Below are 24,560 nucleotides of genomic sequence, written 5' to 3'. Positions count from 1 at the left end.
TCGTGAGGACAGCACCAAGGGGACGGTGCAAAACCACTCATGAGAAATCCACTCCATGATCCAATCACCTCCCACCAGGCCCCACCTCCGATAGTGGGGATTACATTTCAACATGAGATTTGGGTGAGGATACGCATCCAAACTATCTTGCCCTTCTTTTACCATCAACTCTTGCAGGCAGGTTCCTCTGTCCTCCCATTCACTATAACTCTTTTCAGTGTGAGCTTGTGCAAGTAACTCACTATCTCCTGACCTCAATTTCCTCACTTCAAAGGGTTGTTGTGAAGAATAAATAGGTTCATATACGTAAAGTGCTTAAAACAGTGCTAAATAAACATGCTGGTTGTGGTACGGGTTTATATCATTCATGCTGAACGTATTTCATAGAATAGAAAAGCGAGGTGGAAAAGAGATTTCTCTCACCCTAAAATGTAACTGCTTGGGCTGTAGTCTCTAGAGCTGGCTCTGACTAAAACTGACTATTTGTAAGACTAAACTATCAAAGGGAGTTATGGAATTTTCTCTTTCGGAGTTGTGGTGTGTGTATATTGCTTGCATCATAATTATTTCTCACTAAGAGCAGGAATGGTGCTCCGGAAAACTCTTAGGCATTCCATGCCTTTATACCCTGTGAAAAGATATGCTTTGTAAGGGAGTGTTTAAAGTTTTAGATTTATTTGTTCATTTGTTTCAACAAACACAAATGAAAGGCCTATCTGGAAGGAATCCAATGGGGGCAAAAATGGTTAAATGAATAAAAATATACAATAATGTAAAGGCCCAATTCAGTCAGCAAATGAAATATATCTTTGTATATGATCTTTGTAAATTTTGAAATGGAACCCATGATTTATCTATTTTTTTCTCTCTCCCCACCATTCCTTCATTTTGGTGGCTGACACAGGAAATAAGACTTTTAAAAAGGGAAAGAAGAAGGAGTCACCTGTAATCTCTGGAGGAATACTAGAAGTGTTCATCAAAGAGGCAAAGAATTTGACAGCAGTGAAGTCAGGAGGCACTTCTGATAGCTTTGTGAAGGGGTAACTTTGTTTTAGCTCTTTCTGGATGATACTTAATAAGAGATGAAAAGATCTGTGATCCACAAGCCAGTGGTGGCTGTGAGCCTTCCGTGTTCTGTTTACTAGAAGTGTATGGGTGAGAACTACCCTTAAATGCTGGCTCTTAAATCTAAAACAACACAAATGTTGAGGGAACTGCTGATTCTAGCGGTCACTCCGTTTCCAACGTATTTCAGGAATTCCCATCACTCTTACTCTCAAGACAGTCAACTTTTTTCTATAAGATTCATTTGTTGAAAAAGTGGAAAAAATATGATTTTCTAGGTGTAATGTATTTTTATTGTTCATTATTAACATTTTGTACTGGCAATGTGCAACGATAACCAAAATATCAGATCCTTGATATTTTTCTCTCTTGGGGGAAATTGTAAAAAGTAGAGATGTCAGAGCATCCTTGCTGGACTTATCCACTGTCGAGTGCTTTGGAGAGGCTCCAAGACCACCTGCTAGACATTTGTGCCCAAGTTGTGGAGCAAAGGGCAGCTTCTTGAGGGAATGCAGCCCTTAAAATAGATACTCTTGCCCAACTCTAGGCAACTCAAGCATCAAATCCCTTTTGATTTCTGACTATTGGATATTTTTATCTTGGAAATTGAGGAACTAAGACTGCAAGGTTATTTTTCATTCATTCAAACACACACAAAAATGCACATGTGCCAAGCACCAGGTGCTATGCTTTCAAAAATAAATAACATATTATCCCTGCCTTCATGGAACTCCATAAAGCACATAAGGTAAAACAAATTCCCATGATGCCAGACCATGAGGTTCATTCTTTGAGTCAGATGGCAATATTGTTCCTCTTCTCATGCTGTATTAGAAAAGTGTATTTTTTCCTACAAGGAAATGGTTTGGGCTCACTCTCACATGTTCTAACTTTTCCTTTTTGCTGTTTTTTTTTTTTTTTTATTTTTTATTTTTGTTTTTGTTTTGAGACAGAGTTTTGCTCTGTCGCCCAGGCTGGAGTGCAGTAGCACCATCTCAGCTCACTGCAACCTCTGCTTCCCAGGTCCAAGTGATTCTTATGTCTCAGCCTCCTAAGTAGCTGGGATTACAGGTGCGTGGCACCATGCCCAGCTATTTTTATTTTTATTTTTTTTTTTTGTATTTTTAGTAGAGGCGGGGTTTCACTACATTGGCCAGACTGGTCTCAAACTCCTGACCTCAAGTAATCTGCCTGCCTCAGCCTCCCAAAGTGCTGGGATTACAGGCATGAGCCACCGTGCCTGGCCACATGTTCTAACTTTGGTAAAGCCAGTAGTGGGGAGAAGCAGTTCTGGGGCCTCCCATTGGTAAGTGTGTGTGCCTGAATCTTGGCACATCTGCCCCTCACTCTTTCTTGCAGTAGATTTGAGCATAGAAGAAATGCTTTCTTTGGATATTGCAGTTACAATTTGTGTCATTAGCCCTACCATCCAGTTTAAGCCTGTGCTGCTCACTGTCTGGTGGAATGAGGGGATAGCTCCCAACCCGTGGTCACATTGTGACCTTGCAGTGCTACTTGACATCTTCTGGAGCAGTATTCATTTTATCTTGTGGAAAATTTATAAAGCAGAAATAATAAAAGACTATTTTTGTTCTAGAAAGAAAAACAAAAGCCAGTAACTTTCTGGTAAATTCTGTCTATAATAATACTTAAACATTAGGCTGATTCTAAAAAGAAATGAGATTTTTTTTTAAAGACAGTGAGGGATCAAGAATAGACCCTCTGTAAAGTGTAATGATATAAAATATATCCATTAACAATATGTCTGGCTGTGAGCCAAAAGAACAGTGGCTTAAACAAGACAAGTATTTTTTTCTCTCTTACATGTAAACAAGGACTGAAGGTAAGGTCTCCAGGGCAGGTATGGAAGCATCATGATTATCAGGGACCCAGAATTTTTCCATCTCATTATGGTATCCACCTAATGGGTTAGGATAGCTGGTCATGTTTCAGCTATCCCACACAAATTCCAGCTGACAGGACACTTTTCAGACGTAAGAAGTAGTTTTATAAGCACTACTTCTTATATCTCATTGGCCAGAACTCAGTCACATGGCTATTCTAGCTGCAAGGGAGGCTGGGGAATGTAATCTTTATTCTGGGCAACACTGTGCTCAAATAAAAACACAGAGTTTTTTAGAGGAATATAAGGAGATAATGCATATTAGGAGATAATCAATCTCTGCTTGGGACATGAAATGAAATCTTAAGTGACTTAATGTATCTTCTTTATTGTAAAGTCATTTGCTTGTAGCACTTTTCATTTTTGTTCCATGTACTAATTCCATATGTACGTATGTCTTCTTTTCTAAAGTATGCTCCCTGAAGGGGGAAAACAGCCATTTTTATCACATACCTAGAGCCTCATACAGTGTTTTGACCATAGTTGAGAAAACCTAGGATACAGGTGTTTTATTTCAAGAGATTTCAGGAAACGCCAGTGAGGAAGTGGAGAAAATGAGACAAGGAAGAAAGAGAAGTTGATTAAAACATATGTTAATGGGCAGGTTACCACTGTGGGCAACTGGAGCTTTATTCCATTGGGGAAGCAGTGAGGAACTCTGTGGAATATACCTTAGGATTGTCACTTCGAGGGACAGGGAAGCTGGGGAATTATCCACCAATTTCTCAAACTCATGAGTTAAACGTTGCCCCAGGGGCATTAAATTCCAAGTAATCCCAGAGTTTCCTGCACATAAGCTGAGCCAGCTAACACAACATCAGATAAATTCCTTAATTAGAGGAATTTATTCCTTGTGTCAAAAGACACAAGCACTTGAGGTAGGAAGCTGAAAGCATATCAGGAACTTCCCATCCTGGCTGCAAGTCAGCTCCAAGGAGGGCCAAAAAGATGTGAAGCAGGGCATACAATAGTGTCTATTGCAGGAGGTATTTTCTTTTCAAGATGGAAGGAAGGACGAAAATAGAATTAGAAAGGAGAGTGAGGGCATTTTACTATTGTCCAACTTGCAAAAAATAATAAGTCATTCCACTATATAAATCCAGATTTAAGCATATAGAAGCCTGGAAAGGAAAATCAGATAGACACATCACATTGCGTGCACGTTGACATTTTCTGTCTGCTGTCTTACTGATGGTTTGATTGTTTTTCCTCCTGCAGCTACCTGCTCCCTGATGATAGCAAAGCCACCAAGCACAAAACTCTGGTAATAAAAAAGAGTGTTAACCCTCAGTGGAATCATACATTCATGTTCAGTGGCATCCATCCCCAGGATATAAAGAATGTTTGCCTAGAACTTACCATCTGGGACAAGGAGGCCTTTTCCAGCAACATTTTTCTGGGAGGAGTTCGTTTGAATTCTGGAAGTGGTGAGGGATTTGGGGACCCACAGGGATGGTCTGTGACTGGGCCCCTTTGGGGGCACTATTCTTGCAGGTGTGATGTGCAGTGGATATACATATGTAGTTTCAGCTAAATCCTGAAATTACTACAAATGCTTCATTCCTTTAGCTAAGGATCTATTCATTGTTAAAATACAAATATAACTACAGTACCTTTGTATCTTTAGGCTAGAAGATTGGAAGATATAATGTTTACATTCAGTCCTTTCGTAGACTAACATTTACACTTTAGTCTAAGTGAATTTTAAGTACTTTCTTGGACCTTGCTTCAGATTTTGCTCAGAACATGATTACCAAGACAGCACAGCCTTCTGATAGGAGGAGAGCAACTTTCAAGACTAACATTCCTTCATCATCTTCTCAGTTCTGTCCAGCACTTGCAGCTATTATTCATACTGGTTGAATTGAAAGGAAATCATTTTTTCATAAAAATAACACCAATGTTGTTAAAAACAGATCAAAGAAACCCACCACTGGTGCCACAAGACACATCTGTAACAGGGTGAATTGGAAGAGGGATTACAGTAGTAGAACACGTGCAGTCCCCCTAACTCTCATTATCCCATAGCCTAAGCCAGACATAGATGAGACCATCTGCATACACCATGGTAAATATTTCTGTTGAGGAAGGTCCTATCACTATGATAATTACTTATTTATAGATTAAGGGGAGCCAAGAATATCTATACCACTAAAAGGAAAACTCCCCAGGTCAGAAAAGTGTCCTTGTTAGAAAAAGAGCCAAATTCATCCCGTTCTTTTGTCATGTTAACACAGTCCAGATGAACCAGCTCTCTGCTAAAGTAGGGAGGAAGTGAGTCACCAGGACCACCCTGATTTGCCTCATATGGCCTAGGCATTAGAGAATAGTGCAGGCTGCAAATGATTGATTCAATTCTAACACCACTCACTATATATACTAAGTGAGAACGAGCCAGTAAAAGGTACTCTGGTCAAAAGGCCCCCTCAGAAGTTGATAGATGCCTTGCAGGAGAGAAAAACATTTCATGTGTGACATATAATGTTCCCATTTCGTTTCTTCAGGTGTGAGCCATGGGAAGAACGTGGATTGGATGGACTCTCAGGGGGAAGAGCAGCGCCTTTGGCAGAAGATGGCCAACAACCCTGGAACTCCTTTTGAGGGTGTACTCATGCTTCGTTCCAGCATGGGAAAGTGTAGACTCTAGAGGGACCAGTTCTCCAAGAATGAGGCCACCGGGGCCTATCTGGCTGTCTTTTCCTACCAGTAGCAAACTGAGACCTGGGATTCTGCTTCCCTGCCATTTCTCATCTGACAGTATTGGGACATGAAGGGAGAGACGTCAGTAGTATGAACATTTAGGGTCTTGTTGAGTGCCTAAAAAACATATATTTTCTTCCAATCGGGGCTTCTTGATTGGATGATAGAAAGTGCACTACTCTGTCCTGTCAACGAGCAAATTGTGCAAAGGTTTATAGGGTTTATACCATAAAAGAAATGGCACAAGCTCATTTGAAACTACAATTGAGACTGGGGTCCTCCATTTGCTAATTATAAGTTACTTTAGATTTCCTCAAATCCTCTGAAGAGAAAGGGGACCACTGAGAAGGTAGATCACTTGAAAAGTTAGAAGAAATGATACTGGCCAACTGTTGCTCACCCTAGGAATCCACATGCTCTCAAGAAGGCAATGTGGGGATGGTTGCTTGAGCAAGGGGATTGTCCTGTTATTGCAGCAAACTTGTGGTTTAACCAAGTAGTATTTCAAGATGGACTGACAGGGCTTTCTATGATTACTATAGAATTTATCATCTAAATCAGTTTATTTTTGAGAACAAAGAGAGCTAAATAACTACATCAGAACAATTGATGTTGATTAGAATTGACCTGGGAAAATTGGGATGTAGGGTCACCTTACTGATGACCTAAGAGAGCTCTGTTGTAAACATTTATTTTATAAAATGCTCTAAGCCATTAACTAAAAGGGAATGAGAAATAATGGTCAATTGATGTACCTTTTCACATTGTGTTCACTAATGAGACTAGTTTAATGAAAAAGGAGGTACTCTACCTGCTATTTTACTTCTGTTTCTCTTCTGCCCTGTTATGGGAGAGAATCAAAGACTCCATCTGCTCTCTGCCCCCTTGTTTTCTCCTTCGCTGAGTTTTTCTTATCTCCTTTTGCAGTGGTTAACTATTGTCACAATAATGCTAAATGAAAAAAACACACCAAATGTCAGTGGCTTAAAATGGCAATCCTTTTTCTCATAGTTCTGAAGACTGGCTATGGCACCTCTGCTTCCTGCTACAGGCCTGAGGTTCTAGGTTGGCTTCTTATGCCTCATCCTCTTTGAGCCCAAGGGATAGCCAGAGCATCTGGATGGCAGAAGTGCAATAGGATGAGCCCCACTGCTCGGGTACATTTTCAGCCCCTGGTTGTGTCATGTCTACTGATATCTCATTGGTCAAAGGAAGTCAGATGGCCAAGATGAAGAGGCAGGGAAATATACACTTCCCACAATGAAGCCATGACCAGAGTGAGGATGCAGGAAGGGATGAAGAATTGGGGCCAACAGTTCAATCTACCATATCTTCTCTCACTTGGAATTCCAGATGCTTGAGCCACGAAACTTAGATGCAAAGAAAGTTAAAGCTAGAAGGAACCTCAGGCCCAGTTCCTCATTTTGCAGATTCCAAACGTGAATTTCAGAGAGCTGAGATAACTTGCCCAAGGCCATATAGAGGCTGTGACTAAATCTGGACTTAAATCCAGGCTATCGATCTTAGGCCAGTGTTCTTTTTTCACTGCAGTCCTTGGCATAATGCTATGCTTTTTAAGGTGGATAAGAGGGCATATGTCAAGAAATTTGGAGCAGAGTCCAATTACTTGAGCATGAACATACCTGACCAAGGTATGTTCTGGAGTCATATTCTAGCCTCTGAGCTCATTTTTTTCATATGAATTCATATAAAATCCTCGAAAGTTTAGAAACTGAGTTTTAGTAGTAACAGAGCTAGAATCAGCTTCAGGCTTATTTCTGCTAGTTGTTCCATATTTCTAGATTTCCTCTTGAATTTTGAAAACTGATTTAAGAATATATTTAGTATTATTATTAGTAAGGGAATAAGCAATCCGATTTCAATTTTATTCAGAAATAGGTCACCTAATTCTAGAAAATGGTTATTAGTCTAGTGTCGCTTAGCAAGGTACTTAAAAGAAAAAACTGCACATATCCCTGTGCTGCCCTTCTTAAAAACAGAAAACAAAAAGTGTAAGATCATCATTGCTTCCCACATAGGAAAAATAAAATGTCTTCAGACTTGATGTGACTCATTCTGTCTTCAATTACATTTTTAGGGGAGGTAAGAGGGTGGTGATGGTGAAATCTGGAAGCATATCTGGAATAGACACAACAAAGTGGATTTATTCATTAATAATAAATATGAAGGCTGGGCGCAGTGGCTCAAGCCTGTAATCCCAGCACTTTGGGAGGCCGAGACGGGCGGATCACGAGGTCAGGAGATCGAGACCATCCTGGCTAACACGGTGAAACCCCGTATCTACTAAAAAAAAAAAAAAAACTAGCCGAGCGAGGTGGCAAGCGCCTGTAGTCCCAGCTACTCGGGAAGCTGAGGCAGGAGAATGGTGTGAACCCGGGAGGCGGAGCTTGCAGTGAGCCCAGATCGCGCCACTGCACTCCAGCCTGGGTGACAGAGCGAGACTCCATCTCAAAAAATAAAAATAATAATAATAATAAATATGAAAAATAATAAATCTTAAAATTTATAACTTGAACTCAAGAAGAGCATGAACTTTACGTGTTCAGATCTTTGCCACACATAGAGCAACTCTCTGTATCATGATTTCATAAAATCCAACATCTAACTAGGTATTCCCATAATGCAAAACTCAAGTATGCAAAAATCTATCAGAAACCTATTGATGTTGCTCTTGGAAATAAAAGGCAAAAGTATGGGCTAGAACTACACATAGTATTTTTAAATATAGGTAATGCATGTGAATGGCACAGAATTCAAATAGTTCAAAATCGTGAAAAGTTAAGTCTTCCTCTTTCCTGTCCAGTTCTCACTGTCTGCATGGCACCACCTTAGTCCAAGCCACCACCACCCGTCTCCAAGATTATTGCAGCAGTCTCCTAACTGCCATCTATGCCACCAATTTTGTCCTCCCTCAATCCATTCCTCTTACTGTGACCAGAGTGATTTGTCTCAGCATGTTATTTTAAAGTGTTCAAATATACAGAAAAGTTGAAAGAACTTTATAGTGAACACTCTCATATCCACCACCCAAATTCAGCGCTGTCATTCGCATTTGACTGTACTTGTTTACCATTATTGATCTATCTGTCCATCCCCAGAGTGATCTGTAAAACCCTCCGTGGCTTCCCATTGTCTTGAGAATAAAATATAAATTCCTGCTCATGGCCCTGCATAAGATGGTCACTGCCAGTTTCTCCCAGGCCATGCCGCCCCTCCCCTTCTCTTCAGTTACAGAATTCATTTTTCTTCTCCTCAGTTGTGCCAGGCTCTATCCCACCTCATGGCCTTTGCCAGGAATCTTCTTGGTCCATCTTTTCTTCAGCCTGATTCCCATTAGTCATCCAGGTCTATAATGTTACCTCCTCAGGGAAACCTTCCCTGATGACTCTCTACTGAACCAGGTCACAGCAGCCTGCCTCTATTTCCCCTTCAGTGCACGCATCACAATTATAATAAATTATGAATGTAATGAGTCCTTTAATATCTGTGTCTGTTTCCTCCCTGCCACATCCCTACAATGTAAGATTCGGAAGGGCGGAGACAATATTTATATTTTTTACAGCTATATCCTGGTCCTTAGCTCACAGTAGGTAATCAAAAAATATTTGTGGAATAAGTGAAAACAAACTAATGTAACACCATAGAATATTAGACGTAGTCTTCTTTAGAAACCACCACTTCTAACTCCCAATTAACAGATAAGGAAACTGGGGCCCAATTAGATCAAGAAAAATCTCTGATTTCGTTTACTGATTGGTCTTTTAAAAGCCACCTTCCTATAGTCGCCATGCTGTGCAATGACACAGCATAATGACTATACTTAAAAATAATGTATATTTCAAAACAGCTAAAAGAGAGGATTTCAAATGTTCTCACCACAAAGAAATGATAAATATTTGAGGTGATGGATATACCAATTAGCTTGGTTTACTCATTCCACAATGTATATGTGTATCAAAACACCACATTGTACTCCATAAATATATACAATTGTTATTTATCAACTAAAAATAAAATTAATTTTTATAAAAGCAACCTTCCAACAAGTACTGTAGTTGCAACCCTAGACTGTTGGGCCCAGCTTGTCTCAGCATAGATCAAAGCACAAAGTATGCTTCCAGCCCCGCATGTCAGCTTATCAGAAGAAGAGACCACAGCCTTGCATGGAACGTCCTATTCCTTTGAAGATCTCAACTCTCATTTTTCCCTCAGATAAATCAAGTTGAAAAGGGACATGGACAAGTCTAAAACCCTGATTTTTATCCATGCATACATAAATAACACATACAGGATGTGGTAGATTCATTCTGTAAATCCGCTCTCCTTTCATTTATATTGTTATTGTCGCTGAACTCATCAGGATGTAGATTTTCCAGGCCACGAAAACACCATAAACAAATGTATTTTGAAGTAACCTCATACTCTTGGCCTCTTTTTCCTTAAGAAATGTTCACAAATGTATGGCTAATAATCATTAGGTACTTAGGTAATTAATGAATGAATTGAGCCTACCTGATTCACAGTCATGTTAGTCTCATCGTTACCTACTGCTCCAAGTTTTACCTTTGGTGAAGGAGGAGAAAACCATGGAAGTAATTAGAGTAAACCCCACCTTTAGAAGCAAAGTGTAATGAAATATCAAGTCCTAGAAGCATCTGAAAGTGAGAACTAGTAGCATTTTGGACTGTGATCAATGTTTATTTTTCTGCCACGTATACATTTCACATTAAAGTGAATATTGTCTCTGGAAGTTGCCAGAAGGGTTTTACTCTTACAATAGTGTCATGTATGACCTCCGAAATTGAAGAAAAATAGGAGGGGAATGTTCATACAGGCAAAAGTACAACAAAAATTAGATCTGGAAAGGTTTGAACAATAGCCAGGAAAATTGTACTACATCAAGGATTCCAAAGGACTATCTGAATCATCTGGAGTATGAACTGAATACATTTATTCCAGAGCATTGCTCCAAGCCTACTAAACAAAATCTCCAGCAATCTCCATCATTTTAATCAAGCTTCTTGGGTAAATCTAATACAAATGGATCACAGTTTGAGAAACACTGCATTTGAGGACAAATTATATCAACTCTATTCTTCAGACCAACTCTACATCATGATGGCTGCTCGAATTTGATCTTGAAGTAGTCGATCTTTTGCATACCCAGAGATCATTAATTGCAAGGTAACCATGAAGGGGTGGAAAGAGTCTAATCTTCAACTCAGAGAATACTAGTTCAAGTCTTGAATTGAGTGCTTACCAATCATGCGACTTCAATCAAGTTAATTATTCAGTATAGGCCATGTCTATCTGCCTGTAAAATTCGAATAAATAGGTTACTTTGGAGTAACTGAAGATATCAAATAAGGTAATATATGTAAATATGCTTTGCAGATTCTAATCCATTGTTTTAAAAAGGTCATTATTGGTGAGGTAGTTCTATTACTCTGTGGTTCATAATTTCTTATGTCCCTCTTTTCCCAGATGCTGGGTTAGGTCTTAAGCTTTCTATGTACAATTAAGTGATCTCCAGTGTTTAGGTGCAACAAACATTAAAAAAAAAAAAATCTGTATTTTGTGCTAAGTTACCCCTTGTGGGTAATATATTTATTTTAGGCTGAAATTTCATACTCCATTGGATTAGATAATAAATATTACAGAAAATATTCAATTTCATGAGAAGAAAAATTTGTCAGTTTCTTGGTCTACAGATTATGGAACCTGCAAGCAAACCATCTTTCCTCCCCTTTCTTCAACACTCTCTTTCAGTGTAATGACTATCTCTTTCTATGTCTCATTCCCTATACCCCATGTCAGGAACATAAAACCTGCCAGCCTCACAATAATGTTGTATAGAGTCATGTTCTTTATCTACAGAAGGAAATTTACCATGCTGTCAAAACAATTTCCATAGAAACGTAAACTGCTATTGTCGCTATGAGTAATGCATAGTGTTTCAAAGATTAACAATTGTTCCTCATTTAGTTCACTAGAATTTATCAAAATTTTCTGGGGGAGGTTTTTTTTACACTTGGAAAACTAAAGTCGAATATATGGTTAGTATTGCCTATAAATGCTGAAACACTCATATGGGGTAGTAGATCATACTTTTCTCTCAAGTATTTCAGCACAAGTAAAGATGTGTCTCTGATTTCCTTTTTCTCTGAAGGAGACAGAAATTAATACAGCACATAAATCAAATATTTCATTATAGTAATTAAAGCAAAAGTTTAAATAATTGGAATTTTCTAAAAAATGTCTTCTTATAGGAGGGCAGAGAACTAGGTAGATATTTAAATCTAAATATTTTATTTTTCCTCTTTATTGTGAGATACATTTACTTTGGGGAAGGATTCTGATTTCTCCTTCCAAACATCTTTTCTACTTAGTCAATAGTTCATTTTGTCTGTAGAAACTTGAAGCTCATTTGTGCAAATCTACAGGAATCGGTAAGTCCCAATAAGTAGACTTATTTTTAAACCTTTCTCCTTTGGAAACAAGGAAGGAAGCCATTCCATCACAAAGCAGTCATGGCAATCATTCAAGATTGAACCTGTAGTTGAAATGATTGGGGATTGGGTATGTATATTTGTTTCCATCCTTTCTTAGTATTTATTATTCATAAATGGACATTTTTAAAGAGAGATCATTGGCTTTCAGTTGATTTGAAGAAAGAGATACCTAGACTTTTCCTTAGTCTTGACTTTTGAGTTCCCCGCCACCTCCATTAATTTGTCTTCCCTAATACCTAAATATCTTCTTACATTGTCCCTCTGGCTGATGGCGTGCACACCAGAATCTTAAGAGATGCCCTTCGTGCTTTTTTCCGCATGGGCTTATGGAAATATTATTCTTCATTTTCAGCTCTTTCCTGTCACCTCAGAGCCCAACTCTGTTAGACGCACTTGCTTGCAAGGCATCTGAATGCACAGAGCCAGGCTGAGGAGGGGGCTTCTGGGGAGCTTCCCAGGGTGCCAAATTATAAAGGGTGCTAAACATTCCTGAAAATGTAATGAGGTGGAGAGCTCCTCTCAGGAAGAATATAGTATTAGCGGGAAGAAATAATGTCTGCTTGAATAGATAGATGGGGTGAGGAGCTCATGCGTGAAGAGCACTTTATGGCTGATAAATTGCCTCCTAAGACAGATCTATTTAAATGTGGGGCTTTTGTTTTGCTGAATGGGGCATGCAACCTTGGGCGGCACAGGAATTTGCGAAGGACATTGGGAAAAGGAACATTTGCCTTCACTGGGGACTTCTTTCAAATCCCTTCCACCAGGCAGGTCCACCTGAAAATATGTGTTGTACAAATTCTTAAAGAGCATCTGAGAACTGCACCACATCATCAGCCCAAGTATTGGCCCGGCTCTTTGAATGCACTAGGTCTCCATTCCTGGATTGAACATAGTAGTCATGAGGAGAGTTTCTCTCTGGGACCTGAAGATAAGTTCAGGGGTTTAGTGGGCTGGAGAAGGAAGACACATTTTCAATATCTAAGAACATGTAAAATCACTGGGTCGCTGAAACATTGGAATGGGGGCTCTTCTTTGAAAGGAATAAGGGATAATTTTCCAAACTCTGCCATAGAGTGGGTCACCTACACGTGAGTATGTTCATTTCTGCTTTGTCATGGCATTCGCTTGCTTCCGCTGCCAATGTACTCTCCTACACTCTTGTTCTAATAGGAACTTGGTCTCTTTTGTTTGTTTGTTTTTAGTTAGTAGACTTTATTTCTCAGAGCAGTTTAGGTTTACAGAAATGTTGAGCAGAAAGTACAAGAGTTTCCGTATACTGCCTTATCCCTGAGTTTCTCCTATTATTAACATATTGCATTGATGTGGTACATTTGTTACAACTGATGAGCCATATTGATTCATTATTATTAACTAAAGACCATACTTTACATTAGGATTCACTCTTTGTATTTTAGTTCTATTAGTTTTGACAAATTTATGATATCATATATACACAATTAGAGTGTAACACAGAATAGTTTCACTGCCCAAAACATCTCCTGTGATTTAAACCACGGCAACCACTAGTCTTTTAACTGTCTCCATAGTTTTGCCTTTTTTCAGAATATCATATAGTTAGAATTATGCAATGTGTAGCCTTTTTGGGTTTGCTTCTTTTACTTTTCAATATGGCATTTAAAGTTCCTCCACCTCTTGTTGTGACTTGATAGTTCATTTTTTTTTATTGTGGTAAGAAGACTTAACGTGAAATCTACCCTCTTAAATTTTACATGTAAAATATAGTATTTTTATTTGTTTTTAAATAGAGAAAAGGACAGAAGAACTCTGAGGAAACAGTAACAATTTTTTAATTGTTAATTTTTCTGTTTTTATTTATTTATTTGTTTATCCTACTAGATTTTTTTGTTATTATTGGCCACAAAAAACTGTTCCTGTGTGCTTGTCTTGCCACGCTACTAATTGCAAAATTAGTAGCAATACTTAAATACCTAACATGCCTACTTCTAAACTTCTGTATGTAACATGCATCCCAGGCAAAAGCTTTGTGCCACCCTGAACTTGCTGCAAATTGGGATTCTTTTCACTAAATTCACTTTCCTAATATCTCTAACATGTTCTGAGTAATTTCTGAGTTCTTTTTTTAACTTTTATTTTACATTCAGGGGTACACGTGAAGGTTTGTTATATAGGTAACTTGCATGCCACAGGGTTGGTGTACAGATTATTTTGTCATCCCAGTAATAAGCATAGCATTTGATAGGCAGTTTTCGATCCTCTCTCTTCTCCCACCCTCCACCCTCGAGTAGGGCCTGGTGTCTGTCGTTCCTTTCTTTGTGTCCATGTGCACTCAATGTTTAGCTCTCATTTATAAGTGAGAACATACAGTATTTGGTTTTCTTATTCCTGAGTTCTTGAAGATGGGTTATATGTCACCTATCCCTCGTGTCTTTATACTTATTTGTCTTTGGAGGAAAGCACATTTGCTGAATTGACACACAGATTGGATTGGTGTCTGGTTGCTGTTTTAAAAAGAGAATGATGTCGAACAACTCTTCTTGGTGCTCAGCTATTGAATCTGCCTTCCCATTTCGGTTTTGGCTCATTTATCTTCCTGTACGTCTAAACTCTGACACAATTACTCCCTTTGCCCTCCCCTCAATAAATCAAGAGAAGGGATCAGAAATGACATTTATCAAGCATCTACTATGTGCCAAGTACTTTACAAATTGTTACCTAATTTAAGGCTGTTTTTAAAAAAGAAGTAAGAGGCTCATAGAGGTTAAGTAACTTGCCCAAGTTGAAAGATAGTATGTAATACAGCCTCACCCAACATGGAACTTCCCAGTTCAGATCCCAAAGTCCAATTTCTTTGCACTACACTAAACTGCAACCCAAATAGAAACCTTGTGTTTGTCACGAGCTGGAGACGTGCCTCTTAAAGTGGGATTCATGAACCAACAGCATTACCAGAATCTGGGAGCTTGTTGGAAATGCAGAATGTGGGGCCCAGCCCATACCCACTGAATCACAATGCTCATTATAATAAGATCCTTAGTTGATTTGCAAGAACAATGAACTGTGGAATGCGTTGGTGTAGAGAAAATGGCAGAATTGATATTGACACTTGAGACTATCGCCTGTTAGTTGTAGCTGATGCCGGCATTGTCCTAAGATACTCCCATTTGCCAGTCTTTTCTTTGAGCCCCTTTTATTCCTTGATTTTTATTTCTTGGCATACACACGTGCTTGATTACTAACATCCTTTGTGTGTGTGTGTGTGTGTGTGTGTGTTCTCCTGTCGCTATCCTGAAGACATCCCTCAGCCAGGCAATCTGACTTTATTTCAGAGTCCTTGAAATGAAAGACCTAAATATTTTTTATTCTAGATGATTCTGATAACCTGCTAAATAGAATGAGGACCAACTGACTTTGGATACAATCTCCCCTAAACTTGAGGAGATAGTCCCTGAAAGCTTTATTCCATAGTACTAATCAAACATCTTCTAGCAGGTATCTTCTATTTTCAATCAAGACTCAATATTTGTGTTGCTGCTGATGATAAACTGTAGAGAAAAGCATTTGGATACCAAGTTGGCTTAAGTCAGTGATAAATGTGAAGTTTAACTCTAAAGTACATTTTGTTTAACCCAAACTTGAAAGAGGATGATGTGTTATAAAGAACACTGAGTTGATAGTTAAGAAACCTAGCTCTTTCTCCAGGCTATGCTACTTGCTGTGGCTTTTGAGCAAGACAGGTTCTCTCACTGAACCTCAGTTTCTCATCTATAAAATGGGAGACTTGAACTAAGTGATATTCAAAGTCTACTCAAGCTCTAAAGTCCTATGACAACTTACGTGTGCTAGAATTAATTTACTCTTTGACACCATTGATTGTAAGAGGCAGCCCTACTTTACATACCACAAAGGAAGAAATGAATGTTGTCAATCATAAAGTTTTAAGATTCTACATCTGTTCCTGCATATTTTCTCTTTGCTGTTTTCACGCTGTTTTATGCCCTAAGAGGTGAACCTTAATGATTTACTTCAATGTGACTCTCTTAACTTCTGGATTTTGGTTGGATTTGGACAAAGAAAGCCAGAAGTAGGAGATTAAATGGTGTGAGGAAAGTGAGACTGGTATAGTTATCAGCCTGGCTCCCTCCTGCTGGGTCACCAAGTGATAGTGACTACATTCCTCTACTCAGGGCTATCGTTCTTGTTAGGTTACCTTCTCCTGCAGCTAGAGCTACAGAGCCACTCCTGCCCTCCAATCCTTTAAGCCTACTAGTGGTAAAGGCTCCTAGTTGTTGTTAGTATAACCATCCCTTGTTGTTTTCCCTTGACCCTGACTGCACCTTTATAAATAATCCCTCTACTAATCTTTCCTCAGTGTTGCAGCCACAGTTTCAGTGTTCCATTTGTTTCCTGCTGAGATCCTAATTGATACAGTAATTGACATTAGGCCTGTTCTTTAGGAAGCAGGCTCTCAAAATAGAATTTCAAGATTGTATTGCTCACATATTTGAGAAGCATTCCCAGCGCTTGGCACATTAATATGTGCATAGTACATGTTAATGTCTTTGAATAAAAAACAAACCAAAATAACGTCTTCCAATCGTTGTGCCTCTGTTCACTGGAAGAAATACAAAGTAGCCAAAAATCAAGACAGATTCTCTTGTAGGTTTCCTAGAATGTGTAAAGATGGTCATTTAGCAAGAGAAAAAACAAAAACAAATAAACAAAAACAAGAAAAACAAAACAAAACAGATAAAGACGGTTATTTAAAGATACATGTTCCCTTGAAAAGATTTTCTGTGCTCTCTACAGCAGATGCCCTGCTTCTGATTATGTTTGTTGATGGTAATTAAAAAGAAAGCATTTCCCCAGTCAATAGCTGGATACCAGGTACTAGCGACTTTACTGTTTTGCTCTAGTAAAGATACCACATCTGGAACTGCAAAATGTCATCACTATAATGGATCAGAATGCTACTTTGTATATAATGGCAATCAGGGTCTCTCTAGAGTACATTATAATAGAGATTAAGATAGCTGATGTAGCCTTTAGATAATAAAGATATACCGTTCTACTTGTTATGTGACTCCACCACTATACTTAGACTCAAAGAATATCTGACACAATGTTACCTCTGACCAAGAAATTTATTTTGCACTAAAGAAAGCCCATCTGTGGGCTCATGCTATGGAATTTATTAGTCTTACCACATGCTTTATGACCCCAAAATAGCTGGTTTCATGGAAAAGTGGAATGACTTGATCAAAGTTCAGTTATAGAATTAGCTGACAGACAATATTTAGTGAGGCTGGGGTGTTAACTTACATGGTATAGTATATGCTTTAAATCAGCAGCCAACATATGGTGTTGTCTCCCTGGTAGCCAAAAGGCAATGGTTCAGGAACTAAGATCTAGAGCTTGAATTGGTCCCTATTATGATTATATTAACAGGTTATTTAAGGCATTTTCCTACCTATCTTCATAAACTTGGGTTCCACGAGTCTAAGTGTTCTACCGTCTAAGGAAGGAATGCTTACATAGGAAACTGACATGACTCTATTTCATTGGAATCTGAGAATGCCTCTTAACCATTTCAGGCTCTCCATGCCACTGAATCTATAGGTAGAGAAAGAGTTATTTGTATTTGCTGCTGGGTAAATAATTGGTTTATTCATGCACAATGGTTACAAGAACTATGTCTAGAGGTCAGGGGATTTACTGAGTTATCTCCTACTACTCCTTTGATCAATAATCCTGGCCAATGGGAAACTACAGCAATCAATAAAACCAGGAACATTAAGGAATCATATTCTACAGGAATGAAAATTTGGGACAATCCCCCAGATAAAGAAATCCAACTAGTTGAAGTGCTGGCAGAGAATAAAGGATAATTTAAAATGATTATCAACTCAGATACCATGACCAGCCCCCAAAGAGGGACTGAAACATCTTTATGTTGATTAACTGTTTCTTCCAACCTCTATCTTCCCCAGCTCTCTCATGTGAAGGGAACTGATGGCAGCTAAAGTTTTAGGTTTCATGTGGGAGTATAACCGAACTAGTATTATCTGGCATTCATACAGCAGTCACAGGTCAGAAAATTTTCTTAAAGGACTACAATAATAAATAGTTCAGATGTCCCTTGTCCTGAGAGCATGAGATTTTTATTCAAACAAAAGAAAAGAGTGGATGCTGAGAGTAAAAGGGATGAACTGAGATGAGACACAGAATTTCCCTATTATCTACTTCAGAAGTCAGCAAACTACAGCCCACAGGCTGGTCATCTGTTTTTGCAAGTAAAAATTTAATTGGAATATAGCCATACATAATCTTTTACATATTGTTTATGGCTGCTTTTGTGGTACAGTGGCAGAGATGAGTGGTTGTGACAAAGACCACATGGCCCATAAAGCCTGAACTATTTATTATCTAACCCTTTAAGAAAATTTTCGATCTGTGACTGCTGTATTATTGCCAGGTAATATTAGTTCCATTATATTCCCACATGAGACATAAAGCTTTAGTTAACATCAATTACCTTAACATAAGATAGCTATGTTCCTCTACCACAGCTCCTCTCCTGTGGCCTCTCCTAAAATTATACCTACAGTTCACTCTAGGTTCTAGTATTCACTCCCTCCCCTTGCCCTTCAGGCCTGTGGTAGAAAATGTCCCCTAACGCTGGTAACTTTGAAGTCCCTCAACACCACTTATTGAGTTCCTTTTACCATGCCCACGCCATTATAGATAATCCTTTCAATCTGTCCTCCTCGATTCCCATTTGAGTCTGTCATGTTTCCCACCAGGACCTTAACTGAGAAGGATGTCGTTAATTGTAAGGCACTGCCCATTTCAGAGATGTTAAAATGTGAACAGGAAAATGTGCACCTTAGGATCAATGAACTATGCTAATAGGCAATATACTCCTGGGGAATGAATGAATGAGTGATCAACATTCACAGGACAGTTCATCTCAAAGACCAACGTAGTGTAGTGGTGTGATAGATTATGCATTTTTCAGAAATCAGCATCAATATTTCTTCTTCCTAAGTACCTAGATGCTCTTTCTCAGGCTAGATTCTGGTGACTAACAAGAAAGCCATGCCCTTGCCCGGGACTCCTAGTTGTTACACTAGGGTCAAAACATTAAAATGCTATTTAGGCATTCCATTCTTATGAAATGAGATAATTCCAAAGCAAATGCTAGCAACATGGGTACAATCCTGTTTTCTGCAAAGCAGGACAGGTTACTGTTGTTTTTGACCCTTCACAAACCGATTTCAGAGCTTTCTGCAAGAAGAGAATGATACACCAATTTGGGAACACCTCAGATTCCTCCGGGATTGCAGTTTATTCACATTCCCTGCCCTAGGGACAACCACCATATATTCTGGCCAAGAGAGAATATTAATAGACATCAGTTTTTCTTATCACTTTCATTTCTAAGATATTTAGTCTAGACTCACTGTCTACAACTCACCAGTCCTTTAGCAAAACTGCTGATCAGAACTGCATGGGCTCTCAACTAGTAATGACTGAGACTACTCAGTCTGGAATAAAAGCTACTGTGACTTTGAAAAAGTCCATTGCATTTTCTTTCCTAATTTCTAATTTACTAATTGGTTTCTATAGAGACAAAGGGACAAGTGTCTCACCTCTGGCCTCCTCTAGGGAAATGTTACTCAAGGTACTGGCCCATGGTAAGACAGGGAGCTTGCATCAGAATGTAAATCAGTGTGTGGCTTCCTTCATGGAAAGTTTTGCAATCCAAAACGTCAACTGAACTAAATAACAAATTTATTGACATTGTTGATTTCCAGTCTTGGGCAAACTCCTTATCTCCTTGTGAACAAGTAATAAATGGTGCAGGGACCAGCAACTAGTACAAGGACCACATTCTGAGGAGCGTTGCTTTAGAGGGTCTTGGAACTCAGTCCCTTCACAAAGTTCACCTTCTAAATTGCTGCCACTTGTTGAGAAATAAAACTATTTCTGCTCTCTCTGGTTTTTCAAGAGAAAGAGAAGTAACTCCTCTTTCCAAGCCTGGAAGTTCATGCTTAGTCTCAGAAAGCATCAGAAATCCGCTTAGCCTGCCCAAGAGTCAAATGGAATTGCATGAAACTAAGTGACACATTGGAAGATACTCAAGAGAGAAAGATTCAGATTTGACGTGTGACCAGATAATGGCATTTCAGTTCCATCTGAAATCAATGTGTTAGTCTCACAGCACTGCTGCCTAAGCACAGCACCATCCTTCACAGAAACTTGTTTCTGATGTAGAGAGAGACAATACAACATTTCAAACACGATGCAGAGAAATTAAACTTTCTTCAAGCTCCAATGCAGCCACAGAGCAAACAGAAAAACAAATCCTTAAGCTGTTGAGCATCTTCAGAAATGACACCATAGTAACAGAAATGCATCCGTACACTGCACATCCATCAGTAAAATTGATTCTGATGAACAAAGCTAGGTGCTTTGCAACATTCTTGTGGCTTTATCCTAAGGAGAAACAAGTGCCATGTTTTAAATGAGTTAAACATAAGTTTAAGTTTGTAATGCAAACACTAAAAACATTGGCCAAAGGCAGAGAAGCAATAACAAGTGTTTCTCCAAAGGGGGAGGTGTATTCCCATCATTGGTTATACCTGGTATCTTTCTCACCTCGCCCAAAACAGTGGTTCTCACCCTTGGCTTCACATGAGAATCCCCTTGGAAGCTTTTAAAATCCCTCAAGTCCTGTCTGCACCTAGATCAATTATATCATAATGTCTGGGTGTGGCACCAAATCATCAGTATTTTTTAAAGCTCCCCGAGTAATTCGAATGCATATCCAAGGTTAAGGCATATTGAGAGGACTGGTAGGCCAAGGTTGTCATGCTTGCAGTTTTGCTGACAAAGGCACCCGCCTTACTGCAGCAACCCTTAGGAAACAGCTGTATACAAGAAGCCCTCAGTGTCCCTTCTTCAGTTACTGTAAGTCCTAGCTTTAATGCTGTTAACAAGCAAGTAAAGCTGGGAGGAGATGAAATATTTGTGACTTCTTGTGAAGATTAAATGAGATAATTTGAATGCAGTGTTACGGTTTAGATTTTTTAATTTAATTTTAAGTTCTTGGATACATGTGCAGCACGTGCAGGTTCGTTACATAAGTAAACATGTGCCATGGTGGTTTGCTGCACCTATCAACCCATCATCTAGGTATTAAACCCCGCATGCATTAGCTATTTATCGCGATGCTCTCCCTCCCTCCCAGTTTAGATTCTTGATGAGCCAAAAGGGTCCTACTCATCCCTGCTATTCATTTCTGATTAATTGAGCTAAGGATATAGAACCTATCAAAAGAAAGATGGCTGCAAAGAACAAAAGCAGATGCAGCACATGTGGAGAAATGTTCCCTTAAGTGTGGGGTCTCTACAAGGCACACAGCTATTAGGAACAGCCCCCACGAGACCTACCAGGGTTAAGAAAGATGCCAAATTTTGAGTTTTTTTCCATTCCTTTCTATTCCAGATTCCATCACAATTCCAGAATTATATTAACAATCGGGGTTCTTCAGTTTAAGGCAATACAATGTTTGGTCTTTGGACTCCTGGATGTCCTAAAACTTTTTCAAGGGATTAGCAAGGTCAAAACTATCTTCCTTACTTGCTCTTTTCACTGTGCAAAACTGTAGCACTATGGCTATGAATCAAGGCAGTGCATATTTTTATCTTCATGTTTTCATAGTAAGAAAAGTAAAATACCAGTTTTATTTAAGAATATGCCTGATGAAGCAGTAAAAAATAATGTTATTAAATCTTGACCCTTAAGTACATGTTTTAAATATTTTCTGTGCATATCAAAGTACGATGCATTTTTTTTCAGCCTTCTTTTTACTTTAAAGAACAAATAACGGGTTATTCAGGCTTGAGAACTTGGCAGACATTTTTTCAAAAATGAACAAAGTGAGCCTGTCACTTCAGGGAAAACAACTGACAGTACTTGTTGCCAATAATAACATTCAAGCTTTGAAGCAAAAATTAGAATTTTAGAAAACTTGTATCCACCATTGTGACGGTGACAGCCTCCTAATACTTATACACTTTTCTGATAAGACTGGTGATGACATTAACTAATGTGATATTCCAATATTGTGTAACGAAATTTATCAATCTTTGGAAGAGCTGCTTGATTCAGTGAACCAGTGTTTTCTAAGTGACCAATGCATGAGTTACAAAATTGTGCATAGATAAAAGATACATTCAAAGCTCAAGATAGACCAATGGATTTTAAAGCAACAGAGTACACTGCTCAAGATAGACCAACGGATTTTAAAGCAACAGAGTACAAAAAGTTTTCATATCACCATTAATCTTTAAGGAACTACCACTTGTTGACTTTTGGTGAAGTGTCAAAAAAAAATTCACAGTTATCTAAATAGGCTATTAAAATACTCCTCCCTTTTCCAAATACATATATGTGTGTGTGTGTGTGTGTGTGTGTGTGTGTATGTGTGTGTGTGTGTGTCTGTGAAGCCAGATTTTCTTCTTATATTTCAATCAAAACAACATATTGCAAGAGACTGAATAGGAAAGCATATATGAGAAACTAGCTATCTTCTATTATGCCAGACTTTGAAGAGATTTGCAAAAATGTAAAATAATGCTGCTCATCTCACTTTTTTGTTTTGTAAAACAAACTTAGGTTTTCTCAAAAATATGTTATCTACATCATCATGCAATAAATTTATTTTTTGAAATGCATCGAAATACAATTTTTAAAATTTCTCTGTTTTGATTCCTAACCTGGTAAATATTGAGAGATGTAACCCACATAAAGAAAAGCACTTTGGAATCCTTCAAAGGTTTGAGAACTGCTGGTTTAAGGCAATTTTTATAGACCTAGGCTGTTCACATTTTTGTTTTTGCAGACAGTTAAATTACTAATTCACCCAGCTTGATATTGTGGAAGCTTGATTTTAGGCTTTGTTAAGGAGGTCTACTTTGATTTAACTTAATCCTGAGCTTTGTTCTTTACTTTTGAAGAGTAGTCTTGGATTTTCGGTGGAAGCTCAACCTGTTCACTGAGCTCCTTTAACTTGAAAGGATTTGACCTCCAAACCATCTCTCCAGCACAGATTAGCTGCTGAGATCACTGCTCAGCTCAGGTCTTTCCCTTCAGCTATTTTGTTTTCCTCCTAGACTTCTTGTAGCCTCACTCTGTGCATGCACAGCTCGGGGGTCAGTAAAAGATTTGAGGGGAATGTATATGCACATTTGGGTTCTCCCTCCCAAATCCCACCCACTGGCTTTCTCCTTTCTCATATCTCCTCCATTTCCATGCTCTCTGGTCATCCTGCCTTCATCCTCTGAATCCTCAGCCCAATAAGAGTACAGCCTTCTACCTGAGTTCCACATCCAGTACACTAGCAAATGGAAAAGTCTTCAAGGGGAAAAGCCAACCAAATGTGAATCTTACCCAATGTGCTTGCATTCTTTCAAGGTCATAGTTCTTTCAGTCTCTGCTTGCTTTTGGTTGAGTGCTAACGAGTTCCAGTAACTTCTCTTTCTATATTTTGTCCAGAGTTATAATTGCTATCAGCAGGGAGGTTAGTGTGATATGGGGTAGTCTGCCATTAAATGAAATTTAATTCCTGTCTCTTCCCATTTTGAACTAAGATTAGCAAGGCCACATTCTCATCTGTGGGGTGACAGCAGAGCCATACCAGACCCTTGAACAATATATCCTCCTCCATCTGTGCAGTGTTCTATAAAATCTATTTCCCCACAATCCACTCAGCAAGTCTGGTTTAATATCCTCTTGCTGGGGTGGTTCTGATGTTAGGCCAAAGGCCATCATAACACATCCAATTGTCTCACAATCTTTTTTTTTTCACAGGGTCTCATTCTGTCACCCAAGCTGGAATTCAGTGGTGTGATCGCAGCTCACTGCAGTCTTAGCCTCCCAGGCTCGAGTGATCCTCTCACCTGAGCCTTCCAAGTATCTGGGACCACAGGTGTGTGCCTCCACACCCAGATAATTTTTAAACATTTTTTATAGAGACAGGGTCCTGCTATGTTGGCCCAGGCTGGTCTTGATTTCCTGGGCTCAAGCAAACCTCCCACCTTGACCTCCCAAAGTGCTGTGATTACAGGTGTGAGCCACCACACCTGCCAATTGTCTTACAATCTAATAAAATCAGTGTGTTGAAGACATATCTGCACTCCCATGTTTATTGTGGCATTATTCACAATAGCTAAGATAAGAAATCAAACTAAAAGTCCATCAAAAGATGAAAGAATATTTTTTAAAATGTTACCTCTGTTACCTCTGAAAATATTCTTGCCTTTTGACAACAGCAACAGGCTCTTTTTGAGTTTCCCTGCCCCACACATAGA

The 24,560-nt window shown here is 38.9% G+C and overlaps 2 protein-coding genes across 5 annotated transcripts in view; one reads left to right on the top strand and one right to left on the bottom strand.

The window, feature by feature from the left end:
• Nucleotides 1–7,733, top strand: part of SYTL5 (synaptotagmin like 5) — a 231,550-nt gene extending 223,817 nt beyond the window's left edge. For all 4 annotated transcript variants that reach the window (XM_073013809.1, XM_073013807.1, XM_073013810.1 and 1 more), the window contains 3 exons: nt 905–1,040; nt 4,187–4,395; nt 5,473–7,733. In XM_073013809.1, coding sequence (XP_072869910.1) covers nt 905–1,040; nt 4,187–4,395; nt 5,473–5,615 — 488 coding nt within the window. In that variant the 3' untranslated portion in view covers nt 5,616–7,733. The remainder of the gene's footprint in view (nt 1–904; nt 1,041–4,186; nt 4,396–5,472) is intronic.
• SRPX (sushi repeat containing protein X-linked) overlaps nt 1–24,560 on the bottom strand; it is a 178,416-nt gene that overhangs the window by 75,170 nt on the left and 78,686 nt on the right. The window lies entirely within an intron of this gene.

This window comes from Chlorocebus sabaeus, chromosome X (genome assembly GCF_047675955.1).
Source record: "Chlorocebus sabaeus isolate Y175 chromosome X, mChlSab1.0.hap1, whole genome shotgun sequence".
NCBI lineage: Eukaryota > Metazoa > Chordata > Mammalia > Primates > Cercopithecidae > Chlorocebus > Chlorocebus sabaeus.
The sequence above is the reverse complement of the archived record's forward strand: the minus strand, read 5'-3'. Positions and strand labels throughout refer to the sequence as shown.